The 18,268-nt window shown below is 67.9% G+C and overlaps 1 protein-coding gene across 1 annotated transcript; it reads left to right on the top strand.

Moving 5' to 3' along the window:
- Positions 1 to 328: 328 nt before the first annotated feature.
- On the top strand, positions 329 to 18,117 carry FER1L5 (fer-1 like family member 5). Its single transcript, XM_050910085.1, is given in 42 exon segments — positions 329 to 423; positions 985 to 1,093; positions 1,407 to 1,535; positions 1,613 to 1,675; positions 1,758 to 1,808; positions 2,599 to 2,667; positions 2,801 to 2,844; positions 2,949 to 3,025; positions 3,116 to 3,201; positions 3,299 to 3,412; positions 3,544 to 3,721; positions 3,818 to 3,938; positions 4,928 to 5,114; positions 5,225 to 5,380; positions 5,948 to 6,061; positions 6,150 to 6,313; positions 6,402 to 6,516; positions 6,619 to 6,963; positions 7,737 to 7,913; positions 9,334 to 9,394; positions 9,468 to 9,649; positions 9,958 to 10,056; positions 10,377 to 10,526; positions 10,615 to 10,792; positions 11,625 to 11,650; positions 11,755 to 11,796; positions 11,867 to 11,989; positions 12,510 to 12,641; positions 12,719 to 12,874; positions 12,964 to 13,055; positions 13,814 to 13,984; positions 15,332 to 15,484; positions 15,550 to 15,688; positions 16,394 to 16,482; positions 16,584 to 16,679; positions 16,783 to 16,924; positions 17,016 to 17,115; positions 17,251 to 17,453; positions 17,563 to 17,632; positions 17,635 to 17,671; positions 17,777 to 17,924; positions 18,028 to 18,117. Coding segments are annotated over 42 exon segments (5,073 nt in total).
- The last annotated feature ends 151 nt before the right edge of the window (positions 18,118 to 18,268 follow it).

Genomic DNA, 18,268 nt, shown 5'->3' with positions numbered 1-18,268 from the left:
AGGGAGACGTGGGCATGGTGACACGGGCATGGGGACACAGGGACAGCGTGACACACAGACACGGGTGCACATGAACGTGGGTACGTGTGGACACAGGGACACAGTGACACGGGTGCTCACAGATATGGGCACCCAGTGACATAAGGACATGGGGACACGGGGGCATAGGTACCCGGTGACACGGGCATGCCGTGACACGGTGACACCCACCAAGCCAAGCCAACAGCAGCGTCCCCCCCACGGTGCCGTTCCGGAACGCGTCCCAGCGCCGTGGTGGCAACGCCTCGGTGACAGCACCTCCGTGGCGCGGTGGCCTGGGGACGCGGCCATGCTGCGGCTGCTGGTGGCCAGTGCCCACATCCCTGGGGCCACCGGCTCCGGGCCTGGCGTGCACGTGTCTGCCCGCTTCAGAGGTACTGCTGGGTACGAGGGGGGGGACACCGCGGTGGCCGTCCCCATGGGATGGCATGGCACCGGCCATCGCTGTGTGACGAGATGGCATCGGCCATCCTGGTGCACTGGGGTGGCATCCTCGTGTGATGGGATGGTGCCAGCCACGCCTGGGGACAGCGTTGGCCATCCCCGCGTGTGGGGACAGTGCCAGCCTTCCCTTGCACCCCGATGTCCCCACCCTGATGTGCCACCACCCTCTCTCCCGTCCCCCCCCCCCCCCAGGCGTCCCAGGAGCACCCGGGTGGTGCCGGAGGAGCGCAGCCCCACCTGGAATGAGGTGAGGTGACCCCACGGTGGCCCGTGGTGGCACGGGGACACTCGGGTCACCCCACCGACCCCTTGTCACCTCCCCCTCCCAGACACTGGCATGGCCACTGGGCACGCGTCCCCTGCACCCCACGGCCAGCCTGACCCTGCGCCTCCGGCACTGGGGCCAGCCGGCGCCCTGGGGGTGAGTAGCACCCATGGGTGGGCATCCTGGGGGACTGCCCCCAGGGTGGCCACCCTCACCGTGTCCCCCTGTCCCTGCAGGGACCTGGGTGCCACCACGGTGTCACTGGACCAGTTGGTGGCCGACCCCGGGCTGCCGCTGGCCCTCAGCCACATCCCGCTGCTGGACCCCCAGGGACAGCCCACGGGGGTGAGCACCCACCCATGCACCCACCCAGCAGCACCTTAGGGTGCCGCCGGGCACGGTCTGGGGTGCCACCCGTCCCTTTGCAGTGCACCATCACCCTCCGCTGCTCCTACGTCCCCCGTGGCACAGCCAGCGACGCTGCAGTCCCCCCACAAGGACGGGTGCCACCGCCAGCGGTGTCACCAGGGGCACCCCACCGCCCCGGCAAGCCCCCAGCGGGGAGGAAAGAGGATTTCCAGGTATGGCCCCATGGGTGCGGTGGCACCCGGGGGTGATGTCCCATCCGGCAGCCACCACGTCACCGCCTGTCTTGTAGGTACGGGTGAGGGTCATCGAGGGCCACCAGCTCCAGGGCAATGACATCAAGCCGGTGGTGACGGTCCTCATCGGCCAGCACCGCTTCAGGACCAGGATCCGGGTGGGGAACAACCCCTACTACAACGAGGTGACGCCGGGGAGGGGACCCGGGGACCCGCCGGTGTCCCCTCAGCCCACCTTCACCCCCTTTTGCCCATTTTCTAGGTGTTTTGCCAAAATTTCCACCGGACGCCCGCCCAGCTGGCGGCGGAGCCCATCCGCATCCAGGTCGGGGCGGGGATCGGTGGCACCGGCGGGGACGGGGACAGCGGGGTGGCCGCTGACGCCGTGTCTGTCCTCCCTGTCACAGGTGCTGGACTCGCGGGCCACTCGTGCCGAAGCCGTCATCGGCGTCTTCCAGGTGAGGAGGGTGGCTTGGCAACGCGGCATCACGCCGCGGTTCGGCTGCTCTCACCCCCTCTGCCATCCCCGCAGCTGGATGTCGGCACCGTCTACCGCGCGCCGGGTAGGTGAGAGGGTTGGGGTGACACCGCGGTGACACTGGGGTGACACCGGGGTGATGCCGGGGTCTCTCACCATGCCAGGACGCAGCTTGAGCTGGAAGTGGCTGAGCCTGCAGCATCCCCATCACCCCGACGCCGAGTCCCGGGGGTATCTCCGCGTCAGCCTGGCCGTTCTCCGCGCCGGCGAGCCGGTACCGGTGAGCCCCCTCTCATCCTCCCCAGCACCCCCTAAAAAAAATATTTCCTGGGGTGGGGGGGGTCCCCATTTTTCCACACACACCCCCATAAGGAGCAGGAGGAGCCGGCGGGGACGAGGACGTGGAGGCCAACCTGCTGCAGCCACCGCCATGTGCCGCCACGCTCCAGCTCCGCATCTACCGTGGCGAGGACCTGCCGCAGGGTGCGCGCCGGGGCGCGTTTTGGAGGTGTGGGGGGGTCTTTATGAATCTGGGGGACCCCCCCCCCGCTACCCACCTCTCCCCATCCCCGGTGCAGCAGAGCCGGCTCGGCAATGCCTCCCCTCGGTGCTACCGGTCGGCGGCAAAAGGGGCTTCTTCGTGGCGGCGGCGGTGCGGGTCAGCTTTGCCGGCAGGACGGTGGGTGCCGGGCAGGGGATGTGGCGGGGGGGGGGGCCCCCAAATCCTGCGGTGAGGTGGAGGGGGGGGCTCATGGCTCTGCCCAATGCAGCTCTGCACCCGGGTGATGCCCCCCGACGCCAACCCGGCATGGAACGAGGTCTTCTTCTTCCCCCTGCGGGTGAGGTGCCCCCCCCCCCCCAAGCCCCCCCCCCACCTCCTGCACCCCCCCCCCAAAGCAGGGGTACCCCCAAAAGGAGGGGCACCCCCTTTTTCAACACATCCCCCCCCCCCCCGTTTTTTTCTCTCCATAGCTGCCCCCCATCTGTGATGAGATCCAGCTTGCCATCCTCAGCGGGTAAGCGGGGGACACCGCGCCCCCGGTTTCGGGGACCCCCCCTGGTTTTGGGGGACCCTCCCTTTTTGGGGGGACCTCCCACTCCTTTCGCTCTCCGCCCATAGGTCCCGCAGCAGCAAGGTCCTGGGCACCGCCACCCTTCACCTCTCCCAAATCTCCTCTGCCGGTGCCGAGCTTGAAGGTGAGCGGGGTTCATCCTTGGGTGGGGGGGTCCCCAGCACCCAGACCCCCCCCTCCTTCCCCCACTGAACCCCCTTTTTCGCTCCCAGAGGGACCCCCGGCTTCTTACCCTGCTTCGGACCCAGCTTTCTCCCCTTCTACGGTCCCCGGACGGATCCTGCCAGGACACCCAGCACCGTGAGAGGGTGGCAGGGTGGAGACAGCACCCATTTGGGGGGAGGGGGGGACGGGACACACCCAGCCCCCCCCCCCCCCCCCCCCCCTTATTTTACAGGACACCGGGGTGGCTTACCGGGGCCGGGTGCTGCTGGAGCTCAGCACCCATATGGGGACCCCGGATGGGCGCCAGCGAGACACCATCGCCCCCGAGGACATCGCACGGGTGCAGGTGGGGACACGGGGACATGGGGCCACGGTGCGATGCCACCCTTGGGGGTCTTTTTTTTTTTTTTTTTTAAGTGCCGTTTGAGTATTTTGGGGGGTATTTTAACCTTTTTGGGGTTTTTTTTTTTGCCCCAGCGCCACTTACCCCGCCGCCGGTTTGGGCTGTGCGGGATCTTTTATTCGGCTACCATGGTGCCGGCCGGTCCCGAGCTCCTACGCTTCGAGCTCAGTCTCGGCAATTACGGGGACACGGGCGACGTCACCTGCAAGCCGGCCGCCTCCGTCACCCCGCACGGTTGTCCCCTCTTCGACGGTGAGCGGGATGCTGGGTGGGGGGGACACCCACACACACACACAAGGGTGGCACCCTCCGGTGTCCCATGGGATGCTCAGTGCTCTCCGGATACAGGCAACCGCTATCACTACCTGCCGTGGTACGGTGACAAGCCGGTGGCGGCCGTCACCTCGTCCTGGGAGGACGCCGGTCACCGTTGGGATGCCCTAAACCTCCTGCGTGCCGTGTGCCGGCGGTTGGTGAGCACCCATGGGTGACGATGGGGTGGGGTGGGGTGAGATGTGACCCCCCCGCTCTCCGGATTGGGATGGTTTGGGAGCATCTTTGCAGGAGAAGAACGTGACGGAGCTGCGGGGCGCCCGTGGGGACGCCGGGGGGACATCGGCAGGAGGCTGCTGCGCCAGCTGGGACAGGACTGCAGGCGAGCGGGTGGTCCCCAGGGTGGGGGGGGTCTTGGGTGTCCCAAAGCGGTGGGTGGTGGGATACTGGGGGGGGGGGACACACACCCCTGGCCCTGCCAAGCAGTGGTTAGGGGGGGGCGGGGGGAGAATGGGGTATTTTGGGGGGAAATGAGGAATTTTAGAGGACAGTGGGACATTTGGGGGGGAAATGGGACATTTGCGGGGGAAATGGGACAATTGAGGGGGAAATGGGGTATTTAGGGGGGGAAATGGGGCATTTGGGGGGAAATGGGGGCATTGGGGGGGGAACCAGGGTAATTGGGGGGGGGAATGGGATTTTGGAGGGGAAATGGGGCATTTGGGGGGGAATGAGGGCATTTGGGGGGAAGGGGGTATTTAGGGGGGAAACGGGGCATTTGGGGGGAAATGGGGGCATTGGGGGGGAACCAGGGTAATTGGGGGGGGGAAATGGGATTTTGGAGGGGAAATGGGGCATTTGGGGGAGAAATGGGGCATTTGGGGGGAAGGTGAGGAATTTTAGAGGACAATGGGACATTTGGGGGGGAAATGGGACAATTAGGGGGGAATGGGGCATTTGGGGGGGAAATGGGGCAATTGGGGGCGAAATGGGGCATTGCGGGGGCAACAGGACATTTTGGGGGGGAAACTTTTGTGGGGGAAATGGGGCATTTTGGGGGGGGGGGAAACAAAGCCATTTTGGGGAAAACAGGGCAACCGGGGGCAAAAACGGGGCATTTTGGGGGAAAACGGGGCATTTTGGGGGAAAACAGGTCATTTGGGGGGGGGTGGTGTCTGTTTGCAGGCGGGCACTGCCCCGGCTGGAGGCGCAGCCCACCCCCACGCCGCTGGACGCCCACCTCCGGGCCGCCCGTCTTCACCTCCTCCGGCGCGTGGCGGCGGCTGCGGCGGTGCCACCGAGAGCCGGCTGGGACACGTTGCTGCCGGTGGCCGAGGGCTGGCTGGGACGTGTGGCCGCCCTGGCTGTTGAGGTGGGGGCCGGGGCTGGGGTTGTGTGTGGGGGGGGTGCCATCGCTGTGATGAGTTGTGGCTGGTCTCAGCCCGCTGGTCTCTCTCTCTCTCTCTCTCCCCCCCCCCGCAGCCACAGGCCGGCGTGCCCGACGTGCTGCTGTGGCTGCTGCGGGGGGAGCGGCGGGTGGCCTGCGCCCGCGTCCCCGCGCCCGACCTCATGTTCTCCCGGAGCGGTCCCGGCGCCTGTGGCAGGCTCTGCGGCCGGATCCAGACCCTCTTCCTGGTGGTAAGGCACCCCACGTCCCCTCCATGTCACCTCTGTGTGTCCCCCCGTTCCCGGTGTCCTATCCATGTCCCCTCCACATCCCCTCTGTGTCCCATCCATGAACCTTTCACATCCCCCCATGTCCCCTCCACATCCCCTCTGTGTCCCCATCATGTCCCCTGTGTGTCCCCTCTATATCTCCTCCATGTCCCCTTTGTGTCCCCTCTGTAACTCCTCCATGTCCCCTCTGTGTCGCCTCTATGTCCCTTTGAGATCTTCTCTATGTCTGCTCCATGTCCCCCCCATGTCCCCCCTACGTCCCCCCCATGTCCCCTCTATATCCCCCCTACATCCCCCCCACATCCCCTCCATGTCCCCTTTGTGTCCCCTCTGTAACTCCTCCGTGTCCCCTCCACGTCCCCTTTGTGCCCCCCCACGTCCCCCCCACATCTCCTCCATGTCCCCTCTGTGTCCCTCCCAAACCTTCTCCATGGCTGCTCCATGTCCCCTCCATGTCCCCCCCCCATATCCCCTCTATATCCCCCCTCCATGTCCCCCCCGTGTCCCCACCCACGCTGTGGGGCGCAGGGCTCTGGGGACACCCGTGCCCACCTCCGGCTCCGGCTGTGGCTGGGACGGGTGGCCGACAGTGGGGACCTGCCACGGCACCTCGAGGGCACCCTGCGCGTCTACGCCGAGACGGTGAGCCCTAGGGCGAGGGGGGGGGACCACCCCAGGGTGCCCCCCCAGCCTCCCTCAACCCCATGTCCACCACCCCACACCCCCCCAGTATGAAAACCAGACCAAGCTGTTGGGCAAGTGGGGTCCCCGGGGACTCTTGGGGCGCCCCGGTTTCTCCGACAGCGCCGGCAAAGCGGGGCTCCCCCGCCACAGGATGCGGCCCCCCAAGGGCTGGCGCTGGGATGGACCCTGGACCGTGGAGCCCCAGCGGCGGTGAGTCCCATGGGATGGGTGGTGACACCCCCCTGCCACCTTGGGGACCTGGCGGAGGGTGACGCCGGCGTTGTCCCCTTGTCCCCAGGCTGCTGCTGGACGCGGAGACCAACGTGGGCGAGGTGCTGGAGGAGGTCTACGAGAACGAGAGCCGGCGGCTCGGCGGGGAGTGGGGACCCGCCGCCGTGGCCAGCACCGATGCCGTGAGCGGGCGGCAGCGTGGGGGGCACCGGGGGGGGGGGGTGGCCACCGGTGGTGGGGTGACACGAGCACGTTGGGGCTCAGCTCTCACCTGGGTTTTGCAGAGCGGCACGGCGGTGCCACCCAAGGAGGAGGTGGTGTGTCCCCAAGGTTGGCACGTCACCGACGGCTGGCGGGTGGACGTGACGGGGGCCGTGGATGAGGCCGGTGAGTGGATGTCCCCACCGGGCACCTTGGGGTGGGTGACGGCGGTGGCAAGGATACCGGGTGCCGCAGGTTGGGAATACGGGGCGAGCGCGGGCCCCGGCAGCCCCCCGCCAGCATGGCACGCCGCCGAGAAGACGTACCACACGCACCGGCGCCGGCGCTGGCTACGCACCCGCCGCAGGGACCCCGGCGCCCAGGGACGGGAGCAGGATGTGGCCGCCTTCCTCCAGCTGGTCGGGGCGGTGGGGACAGGGACGGGGCGGTGGGGAGGGGGGTGGCAGGGTGGGGTGGCAGGGATGGAGTGACAGGGGTGGGGTGGCAGGGATGGGGTGGCAGGGATGGGGACAACAGGGATGGGGGTGGCAGGGACGGGGTGGCAGGGATGGGGTGGCAGGGACGGGGTGGGGTGGCAGGGATGGGTGTGGCAGGGATGGGATGGCAGGGATGGGGACAACAGGGATGGGGGTGGCAGGGATGGGGTGGCAGGGATTGGGGTGACAGGGATGGGGTGGCAGGATGGGGGTGGCAGGGACGGGGTGACAGGGATGGGGTGGCAGGGATGGGGTGGCAGGATGGGGGTGGCAGGGACGGGGTGGGGTGACAGGGATGGGGGTGGCAGGGATGGGATGGCAGGGACAGGATGGCAGGGACGGGATGGCAGGGATGGGGTGGCAGGGATGGGAGTGGCAGGGATGGGGACAACAGGGATGGGGGTGGCAGGGATGGGGTGGCAGGATGGGGTGGCAGGGACGGGGTGGAGTGGCAGGGATGGGGGTGGCAGGGACGGGATGGCAGGGACGGGATGGCAGGGATGGGGTGGCAGGGATGGGGATGGCAGGGATGGGGTGGCACGATGGGGGTGGCAGTGACGCAGGTGGCAGGGACAGGCCTTGGCCCACCAACGGCACTGTTGTGAGCAGCCCCGTCCATGCCCTTGTGCCGTGCCACGCCACGCCGTCCCCGTGCCACGCTGTCCCCTGCCACGCTGTCCCCTGCGTGCCCCGTGTCCCCGCAGCACGGCCCCGAGGCGGCGGCGGGGGCCGAGGCCTGGGAGTACGGATCCCTCTGGGGCTGCCGCTTCCACCTCCAGCCCCGGGCGGGCGACGTGTGCCGGCGGCGCTGCTGGCACCGGCGCATGGTGCCCGCGCAGCCCCCGCCCGTGGCACCCCTCTTCCTCCTGGAGGGCTCCCCGGTAGGAGGGCAGCCGGGGGGGGAGCTGGGGCTGGGGGGCACCGGGGGGGTCCCCGGGGGTAAGGGCAGGGGTGGAGGGAGGGCAGCGTGGAGGGATGGGGGGGCGGAGGGAGGGAGGGATGCAGGGAGAGAGGGATGGAGGGATGGAGGAAGAGAGGGATGGGGGGACAGAGGGATGGATGAAGGGATGGAGGAACAGGGATGAAGGGAGGGAGGGAGGGAGGGAGGGAGGGAGGGAGGGAGAGAGGGAGAGAGGGATGGGGGGACAGAGGGATGGATGAAGGGATGGAGGGACAGGGATGAAGGGAGGGAGGGATGCAGGGATGGAGGGATGGAGGGAGAGAGGGGTGGGGGGACAGAGGGATGGATGAAGGGATGGAGGGACAGGGATGAAGGGAGGGAGGGAGGGAGGGAGGGAGGGATGGAGGGAGAGAGGGGTGGGGGGACAGAGGGATGGATGAAGGGATGGAGGGACAGGGATGGAGGGATGGAGGGAGAGAGGGATGGATGAAGGGATGGAGGGACAGGGGTGAACAGAGGGAGGGAGGGAGGGATGCAGGGAGAGAGGGAGAGAGGGAGAGAGGGGTGGAGGGATGGAAGGAGGGAGGGAGAGAGGGATGGTGGGACAGAGGGATGGATGAAGGGATGGAGGGACAGGGATGAAGGGACGGAGGGATGCAGGAATGGAGGGATGGAGGGAGAGAGGGATGGGGGGACAGAGGGATGGATGAAGGGATGGAGGGACAGGGATGAAGGGAGGGAGGGATGCAGGGATGGAGGGATGGAGGGAGAGAGGGATGGGGGGACAGAGGGATGGATGAAGGGATGGAGGGACAGGGGTGAAGGGAGGGAGGGATGCAGGGATGGAGGGATGGAGGGAGAGAGGGATGGGGGGACAGAGGGATGGATGAAGGGATGGAGGGACAGGGATGAACGGAGGGAGGGAGGGAGGGAGGGAGAGAGGGGTGGGGGGACAGAGGGATGGATGAAGGGATGGAGGGACAGGGATGAAGGGACGGAGGGATGCAGGGACAGAGGGATGGAAGGATGCAGGAGAGGGGGGATGGAGGGACAGAGGGATGGAGAGAGGGAGGGAGGGAGGGATGGATGGAGTGATGTGGAGATGGAGTGATGCTGGGGCAGTAGGACATGGGGCAGCAGGGCCGGGGGGACCCCCCCATCCCACATCCCGTCCCGCCGCAGGGCACGGAGGACCCAGCTGAAGAGGATGAACCGGCTGCGGCAGAGCAGCGGGCGCGGGGCTCATCCCGGACCCCCCCGCGGCAGCCCGTGCCCCTCATCCTCTGCACCTTCCAGCGTGAGCCCCGGGGGACACGGGGGGGGGGCCCGGGACATGCCGGGGGGGGGGTCAGGCCCCCCTGCCAGCCCCTGCCTCTCCCATAGGGCCCAACTTCTTCCAGCTCCGCTGCTACATCTTCCAGGCGCTGGAGCTGGCACCCCACGGCACCAAAGCCACCGCAGGTGGGACTCCCCTGGCCCCTGGCCCCCACCCCGGTGGGCACCCCAGGGTGCTGACGATGTCGCTGTCACCCAGACCCCGTCGCCCACGTCTCCTTCGTGCACGTCAGCCAGAGCACCCGGGTGCTGCCCGGCACCCTGGACCCCCTCTGGGATCAGACGCTGCTTTTTCACCGGGTGCTGCTGTACGGGGACCCCCGGGGTGTCCGGGATGAGCCCCCCGCCGTGGTGGTGGAGATCTTCGACCAGGCTGGAGGGGTACAGCACCCATGGGTGGGGGGTACCCATGGGTGGGGGGAGCACCCACGCCCAAGCAATGCCTTGCAGGGTGCCGGTGGTTTCCTGGGGAGGAGTGTGTGCACCCCAGATGTTTGGCTGGACGTGGGGCGCCGGCAGCCCCCCCGGCTTCAGCGTTACCCGCTGGGGGGGCCAGGGGGACCGGCCGGGGAGCTGCTGGCCGCCTTTGAGCTGCTGCACGACGCCGAGGTGAGGGGCTGGTGAGGGGGGTGGCATGCGGGGCACCCAGGTGATGGGGTCCCATCGTCATCATTCCCCCCCCCCGGCAGGATGGGTCCCTGGCACAGGTCAGCACCCCGCCGTGGAGGCAGGGGGTCTTCAGCGTCCCCCTGGGCATCCGGCCCCTCCTGCGGCTGGTGGCACTGGAGGTGAGACCTGGGGACAGGGGTGGGACGGGGAGGGGATGGGGAAAGGGATGGGGACAGGGATGGGACAGGGATGAAGGTGGGATGGGGATGAGGTCAGGGATGGGGACAGGGCTGAAGAAGGGACAGGGACAAGGACAGGGATGAAGATGGGGACAGGCACAGAGGGACGAAGACAAGACGAGGACAGGATGGGGATGGAGATGGGGCAAGGACAGGGACGGGCACCTTCAGCGTCCCACCGGGCATCCAGCCCACTCAAGGTGACCCCTGGGCACCCAGGGGACCCCGGCGGGGGTGACAGCTGCTGGGTGCCCCCCCAGGTGCTGGCGTGGGGGCTGCGGGGGCTGCGCGGTGGCGTGCGGGCCCCCAGCCTGGAGGTGCAGTGTGGGGGCCGGACCCTGCAGACCCCCACCATCGCTGACCTCGCCGCCAACCCCAATTTCCCCATCAACGCCTTCCTGCTGACACTGGTGAGGATGGGGGGGTGGATGGGGGGGAGCACCCCACCCATGGGTGCTGCCGCTGGCACCCCGGGGTGATGGCACGGCTCGGCCCCAGCACCTGCCGGCGGAGGAGGAGTACGTGCCCCCCATCCGGCTGCGGGTGCTGGACAGGCGGGATTTCGGGTACCGGCCCGAGGTGGGGCAGGCCTGCGTGCGGAGCCTGGGGCAGTACTGCTGCCAGCCCCACGGCGAGGGGCAGCCCCCCAGCCCCGGAACCCCCCCATCTGGCTCCGGTACAGTCCTGCCCTTCCCTGGTACCCCCTGTCTCATCCCTGCCCCATCCCTACCCCATCCCTGGTACCCTCCCGCCTTATCCCTGCCCCATCCCTGGTACCCCCCCGCCCCATCCCTGCCCCATCCCTGCCACCCCCCCGCCCCATCCCTGCCCCATCCCTGGTACCCCCCTGCCCCATCCCTGCCCCATCCCTGGTACCCCCTCGCCTCATCCCTGCCCCATCCCTGGTACCCCCCCACCTCATCCCTGCCCCATCCCTGCCCCATCCCTGCCACCCCCCCGCCTCATCCCTGCCCCATCCCTGGTACCCCCCCGCCTCATCCCTGCCCTGTCCCTGGTACCCCCCCGTCCCATTATTGCCCCATCCCTGGTACCCCCCCGCCTCATCCCTGCCCCATCCCTGCCCCATCCCTGGTACCCCCTGCCTCACCCCTGCCCCATCCCTGGTACCCCCCTGCCTCATCCCTGCCCCATCCCTGGTACCCCCCTGCCTCACCCCTGCCCCATCCCTGGTACCCCCCTGCCCCATCCCTGCCCCATCCCTGGTACCCCCCTGCCTCATCCCTGCCCCACTCCTGCCCCATCCCTGGTACCCCCCCGCCTCATCCCTGCCCCATCCCTGGTACCCCTCTGCCCCATCCCTGCCCCATCCCTGGTACCCCCCTGCCTCACCCCTGCCCCATCCCTGGTACCCCCCTGCCTCATCCCTGCCCCACTCCTGCCCCATCCCTGCTACCCCCCTGCCTCATCCCTGCCCCATCCCTGGTACCCCTCTGCCCCATCCCTGCCCGCCTCCGGAATGGTTTATTTGCCCCTCTCTCCCCCCACAGCCGCTCCCTGGGGCAGGATAGCTCAGGTGAGTCCCCCAGGCCCCCGGCCCCCGGCCTCGGCACCACTGGATGCCGGGGCTCCCGGCCCCGTGCCTCAGTTTCCCTCAGTAGTCCCCTTTGCTCCCTGCAGATACTGCCCAGGATCACCACCGAGAAGGGGGCTGCCAACAAGGTGGGCACGGGAATGGGGCCACCGGGGCCACCCGTGTCACCCGTCCCCACCTCACCCTGCTCCCCACCAGGCTGCGAAGGAGGAGGAGGAGGAGGAGGAAGATGAGGATGAGGACAACTGGTGGAGCAAATTCTACGCAGCCATGGGGGACAAGGCAAAGAGTCGGCGGGGGACAAACAGGGACAGACTGAAGGTGAGCCAGAGCCTGGGACCTGGAGCAGGGGACAAGGACGGGGACGAGGTCGGGGATGGGGACAGGGATGGAGATGGGATTGGATGGGGACAAGAATGAAGCAGGGGATTGGGACGGGATGGTTGGGGACAAGGACAGGGATGGGGACAGGGATGAAGACGGGATAGGGATGAGGTCAGGGATGGGAACAGGATGAGGACAGGGACAGTGATGGAGGTGAGGTGGGGATTGGGAGAGGACAGGGATGGGGACGGGGATGGAAATGGGATGGGGACGAGGTCAGGGATGGAGATTGGGAGGGGAACAGGCTGGGGACAGGGACAGGGATGAAGAAGGGGATGGGATGGGGACAAGGACAGGGCTGAAGATGGGATGGTGAAAAGGACAGGGATGAAGATGGGATGAGGACAAGGATGAAGAAGGAGACAGGGACGGGATGGGAAGAAGCACCAAGATGGGGACAGGGACAGGAACAGGGACAGGGATGGGGACAAGGATGAGGACAGGAACCGCTCCCCAGATCTACAGCTGCGAGCTGGAGGCAATGCCCGAATTCGAGGGGCTGCAGGATTTCTGCCAGACCTTCCCACTCTACCAGCCGGGGGGTCACCCCGCGGCGGGGGAGGACCCCCTGCCTGTGGGCGAGTTCAAGGTGGGTGAGAGCCCCCGTGGGACCCCAGAGCCGGGGCGGGGGCACCCCGGGGGTGCACGGCCGGGCGGCTCTCGCAGGGGCTTTTCCGTATCTACCCCCTGCCCGAGGACCCCGGGGTGCCCCCGCCACCGCGCCACTTCCAGGAGCTGCCCCCCAGCCAACCCCAAAAGTGCCTGGTGCGGGTCTACATCATCCGGGCCTTCGACCTGCCCCCCCGTGACAGGAACGGGCTGGTAAGGCCACCCATGGGTGCTGGACGGGGGTCCCCTGTCCTCTGTCCCCCCCCCCCGTGCCACCCTGACGGTCCCCTCTCTGCTGCCAGTGTGACCCCTATATCCGTGTCTCGCTGGGGACGAAGACGCTGGGCCAGCGGGACCAGTACGTGCCCAACACCCTGGAGCCCGTTTTTGGCAGGTATGGCCAGGGTGGGTGGCCCGGTGGCACTGTCACCCCCGGGTGGGGGGTGTCACCCCCTAACACTGAGAGAAGGTGCCCAGGGGGGCTGGTGGGACCCCATTCCTCATATCAGCATGTCCCCGTGCCAACCCTTCCCCGTGCCACCAGGTCCCTATGCCACCAGGTCACCATGCCACTGGATCCCTATGCCACCAGGTGCCCATGCCACTGGATCCCTGTGCCACCAGGTCCCCATTCCCCATGCCAGAAGGTTCCTGAGCCTCCAAGTCCCCAATTCCTCTGCCAGCACGTCCCCATACCAGCCAGTCCCCATTCCCTGTGCCACCAGGTCCACTGTCCCCATGACAGCAGGTCCCTGTGCCACCGGGTGCTCCATTCCCAGCATCTGCAGGTCCCCATGCTACCAGATCTCCATTCCCCAAGCCACCAGGTCCCCGTGCCACCAGGTCCCCCCCTTCCCCACCACAGCAGGTCCCCGTGCCACCAGATGCCCCATTCCCCATGCTGGAGGGTCCCTGTGTCACCAGGTCCCCGTTCCCCATGCTAGCGGGTCCCCATGCCCCCAAATGCCCTGTTGCCCATGCTGGTGGGTCCCTGTGTCACCAGATGCCCCATTCCCCATGCTGGAGGGTCCCTGTGCCACCAGGTCCCTATGCCAGCAGCTCCCCATGCCTATGGGTCCCCATTCCCCGTCGCAGCGGGTGCCAGCCCCCCCACCGGCGTGTCCCCGGGGCTGATGGCACCCCCGCTGCCAGGCTGTTTGAGGTGACGGGCACCATCCCGCTGGAGAAGGACCTGCGGGTCTCGCTGCTGGACTATGACCTGCTGCCACCCGACCAGGAGATCGGCACCACCACCATCGACCTGGAGAACCGCCTGCTCTCCCGCTTCCGCGCCCACTGCGGCCTGCCCACCCTCTACCGCACGTGGGTGCCCCCCCCGGGGCTGGGGACACCGGGGGCGGGGGGGGGGGGGGGGGGGGGGCTGGGGGTATTGGGGTGCACGGTCCTGAGCTCAGGAGCGGCATGGGCACAGGGTGACGGGAATGAGATGGGGACAGGGATGGGCACAAGGAGATGAGAATAGGGTGGGCAACGGGGTGATGGGGTGGGCAACAGGGGTTGGGCAACGGGGTGATGGGGTGGGCAACAGGGGTGGGCACAGGGTTGATGGGCACAAGATGGAGACGGGATGGGCACAAGGAGATGAGAATAGGGTGGGCAACGGAGGTGATGGGGTGGGCAACAGGGTGGCCACAGGGTGATGGGCACAAGATGGGACGGGGATGGGCACAAGGAGATGAGAATAGGGTGGGCAACGGGGTAATGGGGTGGGCAACAGGGGTGGGCACAGGGTGATGGGCACGAGATGGGGACAGGGATGGGCACAAGGAGATGAGAATAGGGTGGGCAACGGGGTGATGGGGTGGGCAACAGGGGTGGGCACAGGGTGACGGGAACGAGATGGGGACGGGGATGGGCACAAGGAGATGAGAATAGGGTGGGCAACGGGGTGATGGGTGGGCAACAGGGGTGGGCACAGGGTGATGGGCACAAGATGGGGACAGGGGTGGGCACAAGGAGATGAGAATAGGGTGGGCAACGGGGTGATGGGTGGGCAACAGGGGTGGGCACAGGGTGACAGGAATGAGATGGGGACAGGGATGGGCACAAGGAGATGAGAATAGGGTGGGCAACGGGAGTGATGGGCACAGGGTGATGGGTTGGGCACAGGGGATGGGTGGGAACATGGCAGTGGCACCAGGAGATGGTGAGGGAGCGGATGGGGACAGGGAAGGGCACAAGGAGGTGGGGTGGGCACAGAGGTGGGGACAGGACGGGCACAAGGAGATTAGGATGGGGCAGGCGCAGAGGGATGGGGTGGGAACATGGGGGTGGGCAGAGGATGGGGACAAGGTGGGCACAAGATGAGGATGGGGTTGGCACAGGGATATGCATGGCGGACAGTTGGGGTGGGCACGGGGGAATGGGGCAGCACAGGGATGCTCACAAGGAGATGGGGACAGGGTGGGTACATGAGGGTGGGCACAGGGGTGGGGACAGGCAGACGGGGATGGGGACGAGGAGATGGTTATGGGGTGGGCACAAGGGGATGGAGATGGGGGGTACCTGGGGGTGGGCACAAGAAGATGAGGATGGGGTCGGCACAGAGATGGGCACAGCAAGGGGCACAGGGAGACGGGGTGATGGCCAGGGAGGGGACACCCAGGAGGGGCGATGCCACAGCCCCCAGCCCACCCGCCGGCCCCGCAGCGCCGGCCCCGGGCGCTGGAGAGACCAGCTCCCCCCCAGCCGGGCACTGGAGCACTTCACCCGCGCCCGGGGGCTACCAGCACCCGAGTTCAGCGCCGAGGGCACCGCCGTCACCTTCGGGGACCAAACCTTCCTCCTCAGCCACTTCGGTGGGTGGGGGTCTGGGTGGGGGGGGGGGCCGGAGCCTGTCCCACGGGTGTGACAGTTCGGCCTCACAGAGAGCGGCCCCCTGCACACCGGCACCCCGGGGTGCCCCGCGAGCGCCTGGCCCTGCATGTGCTCCGTGGCTGTCACCTTGTCCCCGAGCACCTCGAGACCCGCACCCTCTACAACAGCACCCAGCCCGGGCTGGAGCAGGTGGGGATGGGGCACCCCAGGGTGTGGCTGGGGGGACAGTGACAGGGAAGGGGGTGATGAAGACCCTGGGGTAACGGGGACATGGCCAGGGATGGACCCTAGGGTGATGGGGACCCCAGGGTGATGAGGACCCTAGGGTACAGGGGATGCCAGGGCGATGATGGGGACCTTAGGGTGACAGGGACCCCAGGGGTGGGTCATGGGGACCCTGGGGTATAAGGGGATGCCAGGGTGACAATAGGGACCTTGCGGTGACAGGGACCCAAGGTGATGGGACTCCAGGGCATGGAGGGATGCTGGGGGGTGATGAAGAGTCAACAGGGACCCTGGGGTGACAGGGACGTGGCCAGGGAGGGACCCTGGGGCGATGGGGACCCTGGGGCATGAAGGGATGCTAGGGCTTGCCTTGGGGACCCTGGGGTGACAGGGAGCCAGGGCAGGGAGGGATGCTGGGGGGGTGATGGGGACCTTGCAGTGACGGGGACCCCCGGGCAGAGAGGGTGCTGGGACCCTAGCGTGACAGGGAACCTGGGGTGGGTGATGAGGACCCTGGGGTGACAAAAATGGGTGTGGGGGGGGGTAACAGGGACCCCAGGGCAGGGAGGGATGCTGAGGGCGGGGGTAACAGGGACACCATGGACGGGGGGGACACTGGCGCGGGGACCGAGGGGTGCCGGTCCCAGCCCCCCGCCGTGTGCCATGCAGGGCAAGCTGCAGATGTGGGTGGACATCTTCCCCGCCAGCCTCGGGCCCCCCGGACCCCCCGTCGATGTCACCCCCCGCAAGCCCCAGAGGTGAGCGCCTGGCCAGGCCCTGGGGGGTGGGACGGTGGGACAGGGACACCCCAGGGAAGGAGAGAAGGTGACACGTCCTTGTCCCCCCCCCTCGCCCCGAGGTACGAGCTGCGCTGCGTGGTCTGGAACACGCGGGACGTGGACCTGGGGGACACCAACCTGGCGGGGCAACGGATGAGTGACATCTACGTCACCGGGTGAGCCAAGGCCACCACCGTGTCCCCTCCCCACGGGGAGGTGACAGCGGGGCTGGGGACAAGGGCCGACGGCAGCGTCCCCTGGCTCCGGGTGGCACGGCAGGTGGCTGGACGGGCTGGAGGAGCAGCGGCAGAGGACGGACGTGCATTACCGCTCGCTGCAGGGGGACGGGGGCTTCAACTGGCGTTTCGTCTTCTCCTTCGAGTATCTGGCGGCCGAACAGCTCTGCGTCCTGCCCCGGAAGGCGAGGGGCACCCCAGGGTGGTGGTGCTGGTGGGGGGGACATACAGGGGACAAGCGTGACACCCCCCTTTCCCCCCTCCCCGCCACGGCAGGAGCATTTCTGGAGCCTGGATGAGACGGTGCTGAAGGTGCCCCCCAAGCTCATCCTCCAAGTGTGGGACAACGACAAGTTTTCGGCCGATGATTTTCTGGGTAAGACTCAGTTTCCCTGCCCTGTGTCCCCCAGCAGGGTGGGGGACACCCACAGGTGACAGGGGACACCCACAGGTGACAGGGGACACCCATGGGTAACAGCCAGCTGACCCCCACCTCGGTTTTTCCCCACAGGCGTCCTGGAGCTGGAGCTCACCAGGCTGCCACTGCCGGCCCAGCGCTCCCAGGACTGCACCCCAACGCCGCAGGGGACCCCCCAAAGCCCCTGGCCCTGGCGGGGGGCACGGGCCCCCTCCCGGCTCTCCCTTTTCCGGCAGAGACGGGCGAGGGGGTGGTGGCCCTGCACGGTGCAGGAGGGGGGCAAGCGGCGCCTCTCGGTAGGTGACAGGGGGGGGACAGACACCGGGATAGTGGGGGACAGCGATGACGGGTTGGGGGGACACACACAGACCCTGCACCCCACTTCCCCCCACCGCCCCCCTCCAGGGTAAGCTGGAGCTGAGCCTGGAGCTGCTGACAGCAAAGGAGGCGGAAGAGCGGCCGGCGGGGAAAGGCCGGAGGATCCCAACATGTACCCAACGCTCCCGGCACCCGTGTGAGTCCCCGGGGGAGAGCGGCTCGTCCCCCCCGTGGGGTGCAGGGCAGGGGGGTGGTGAGAGGAAGGGGGACACGGGGTGCCTGAGGTGGGTGTCACCCGCAGGCGGCCCGAGTGGTCCTTCCTGTGGCTGCAGGCACCGCTGCGCAGCCTGCGTTACGGCGTCTGGCGGCAACACCGCTGCCGGATCAGCCTGGGGCTGGCGCTGCTGCTGCTCCTCGCCCTGCTCCTCGCCTTCATCTACGCCGCCCCGGTGAGCGCGGGGGGGCACGGCCCCCCCCAATTCCCCCCCAATCCCCCCCCTCACCGGCTGTGAAGCCCCCCCACCCTGAGCTCCCCTCTCTCCCTCCTCGCAGGGTTATTTGGCCATGAAGCTGGTTAACCCTCTCCAGAGCTTGCACCTTACCGGCGGCGAGCGTTCCGCAGCCGGCGCGGGCAAGCCCTGATGTGGCAATCCCCGGGGAGCGCCGAGGGGATGCCACCCATCTGTGTCACCTCTTTAATAAAGTCGCATCCAGTAACGGTCAAAGCATCGTCCCCAACTCCATGGGCTGGTGGCAGGGGGGGGGCACCGACAAAGGAGCTACTCCATTTTGG

This window comes from Gymnogyps californianus, chromosome 23, assembly GCF_018139145.2.
Source record: "Gymnogyps californianus isolate 813 chromosome 23, ASM1813914v2, whole genome shotgun sequence".
NCBI classification, from domain to species: domain Eukaryota; kingdom Metazoa; phylum Chordata; class Aves; order Accipitriformes; family Cathartidae; genus Gymnogyps; species Gymnogyps californianus.
Note: the sequence above shows the minus strand (reverse complement) of the source record. Positions and strands in the feature narration are given on the sequence as shown.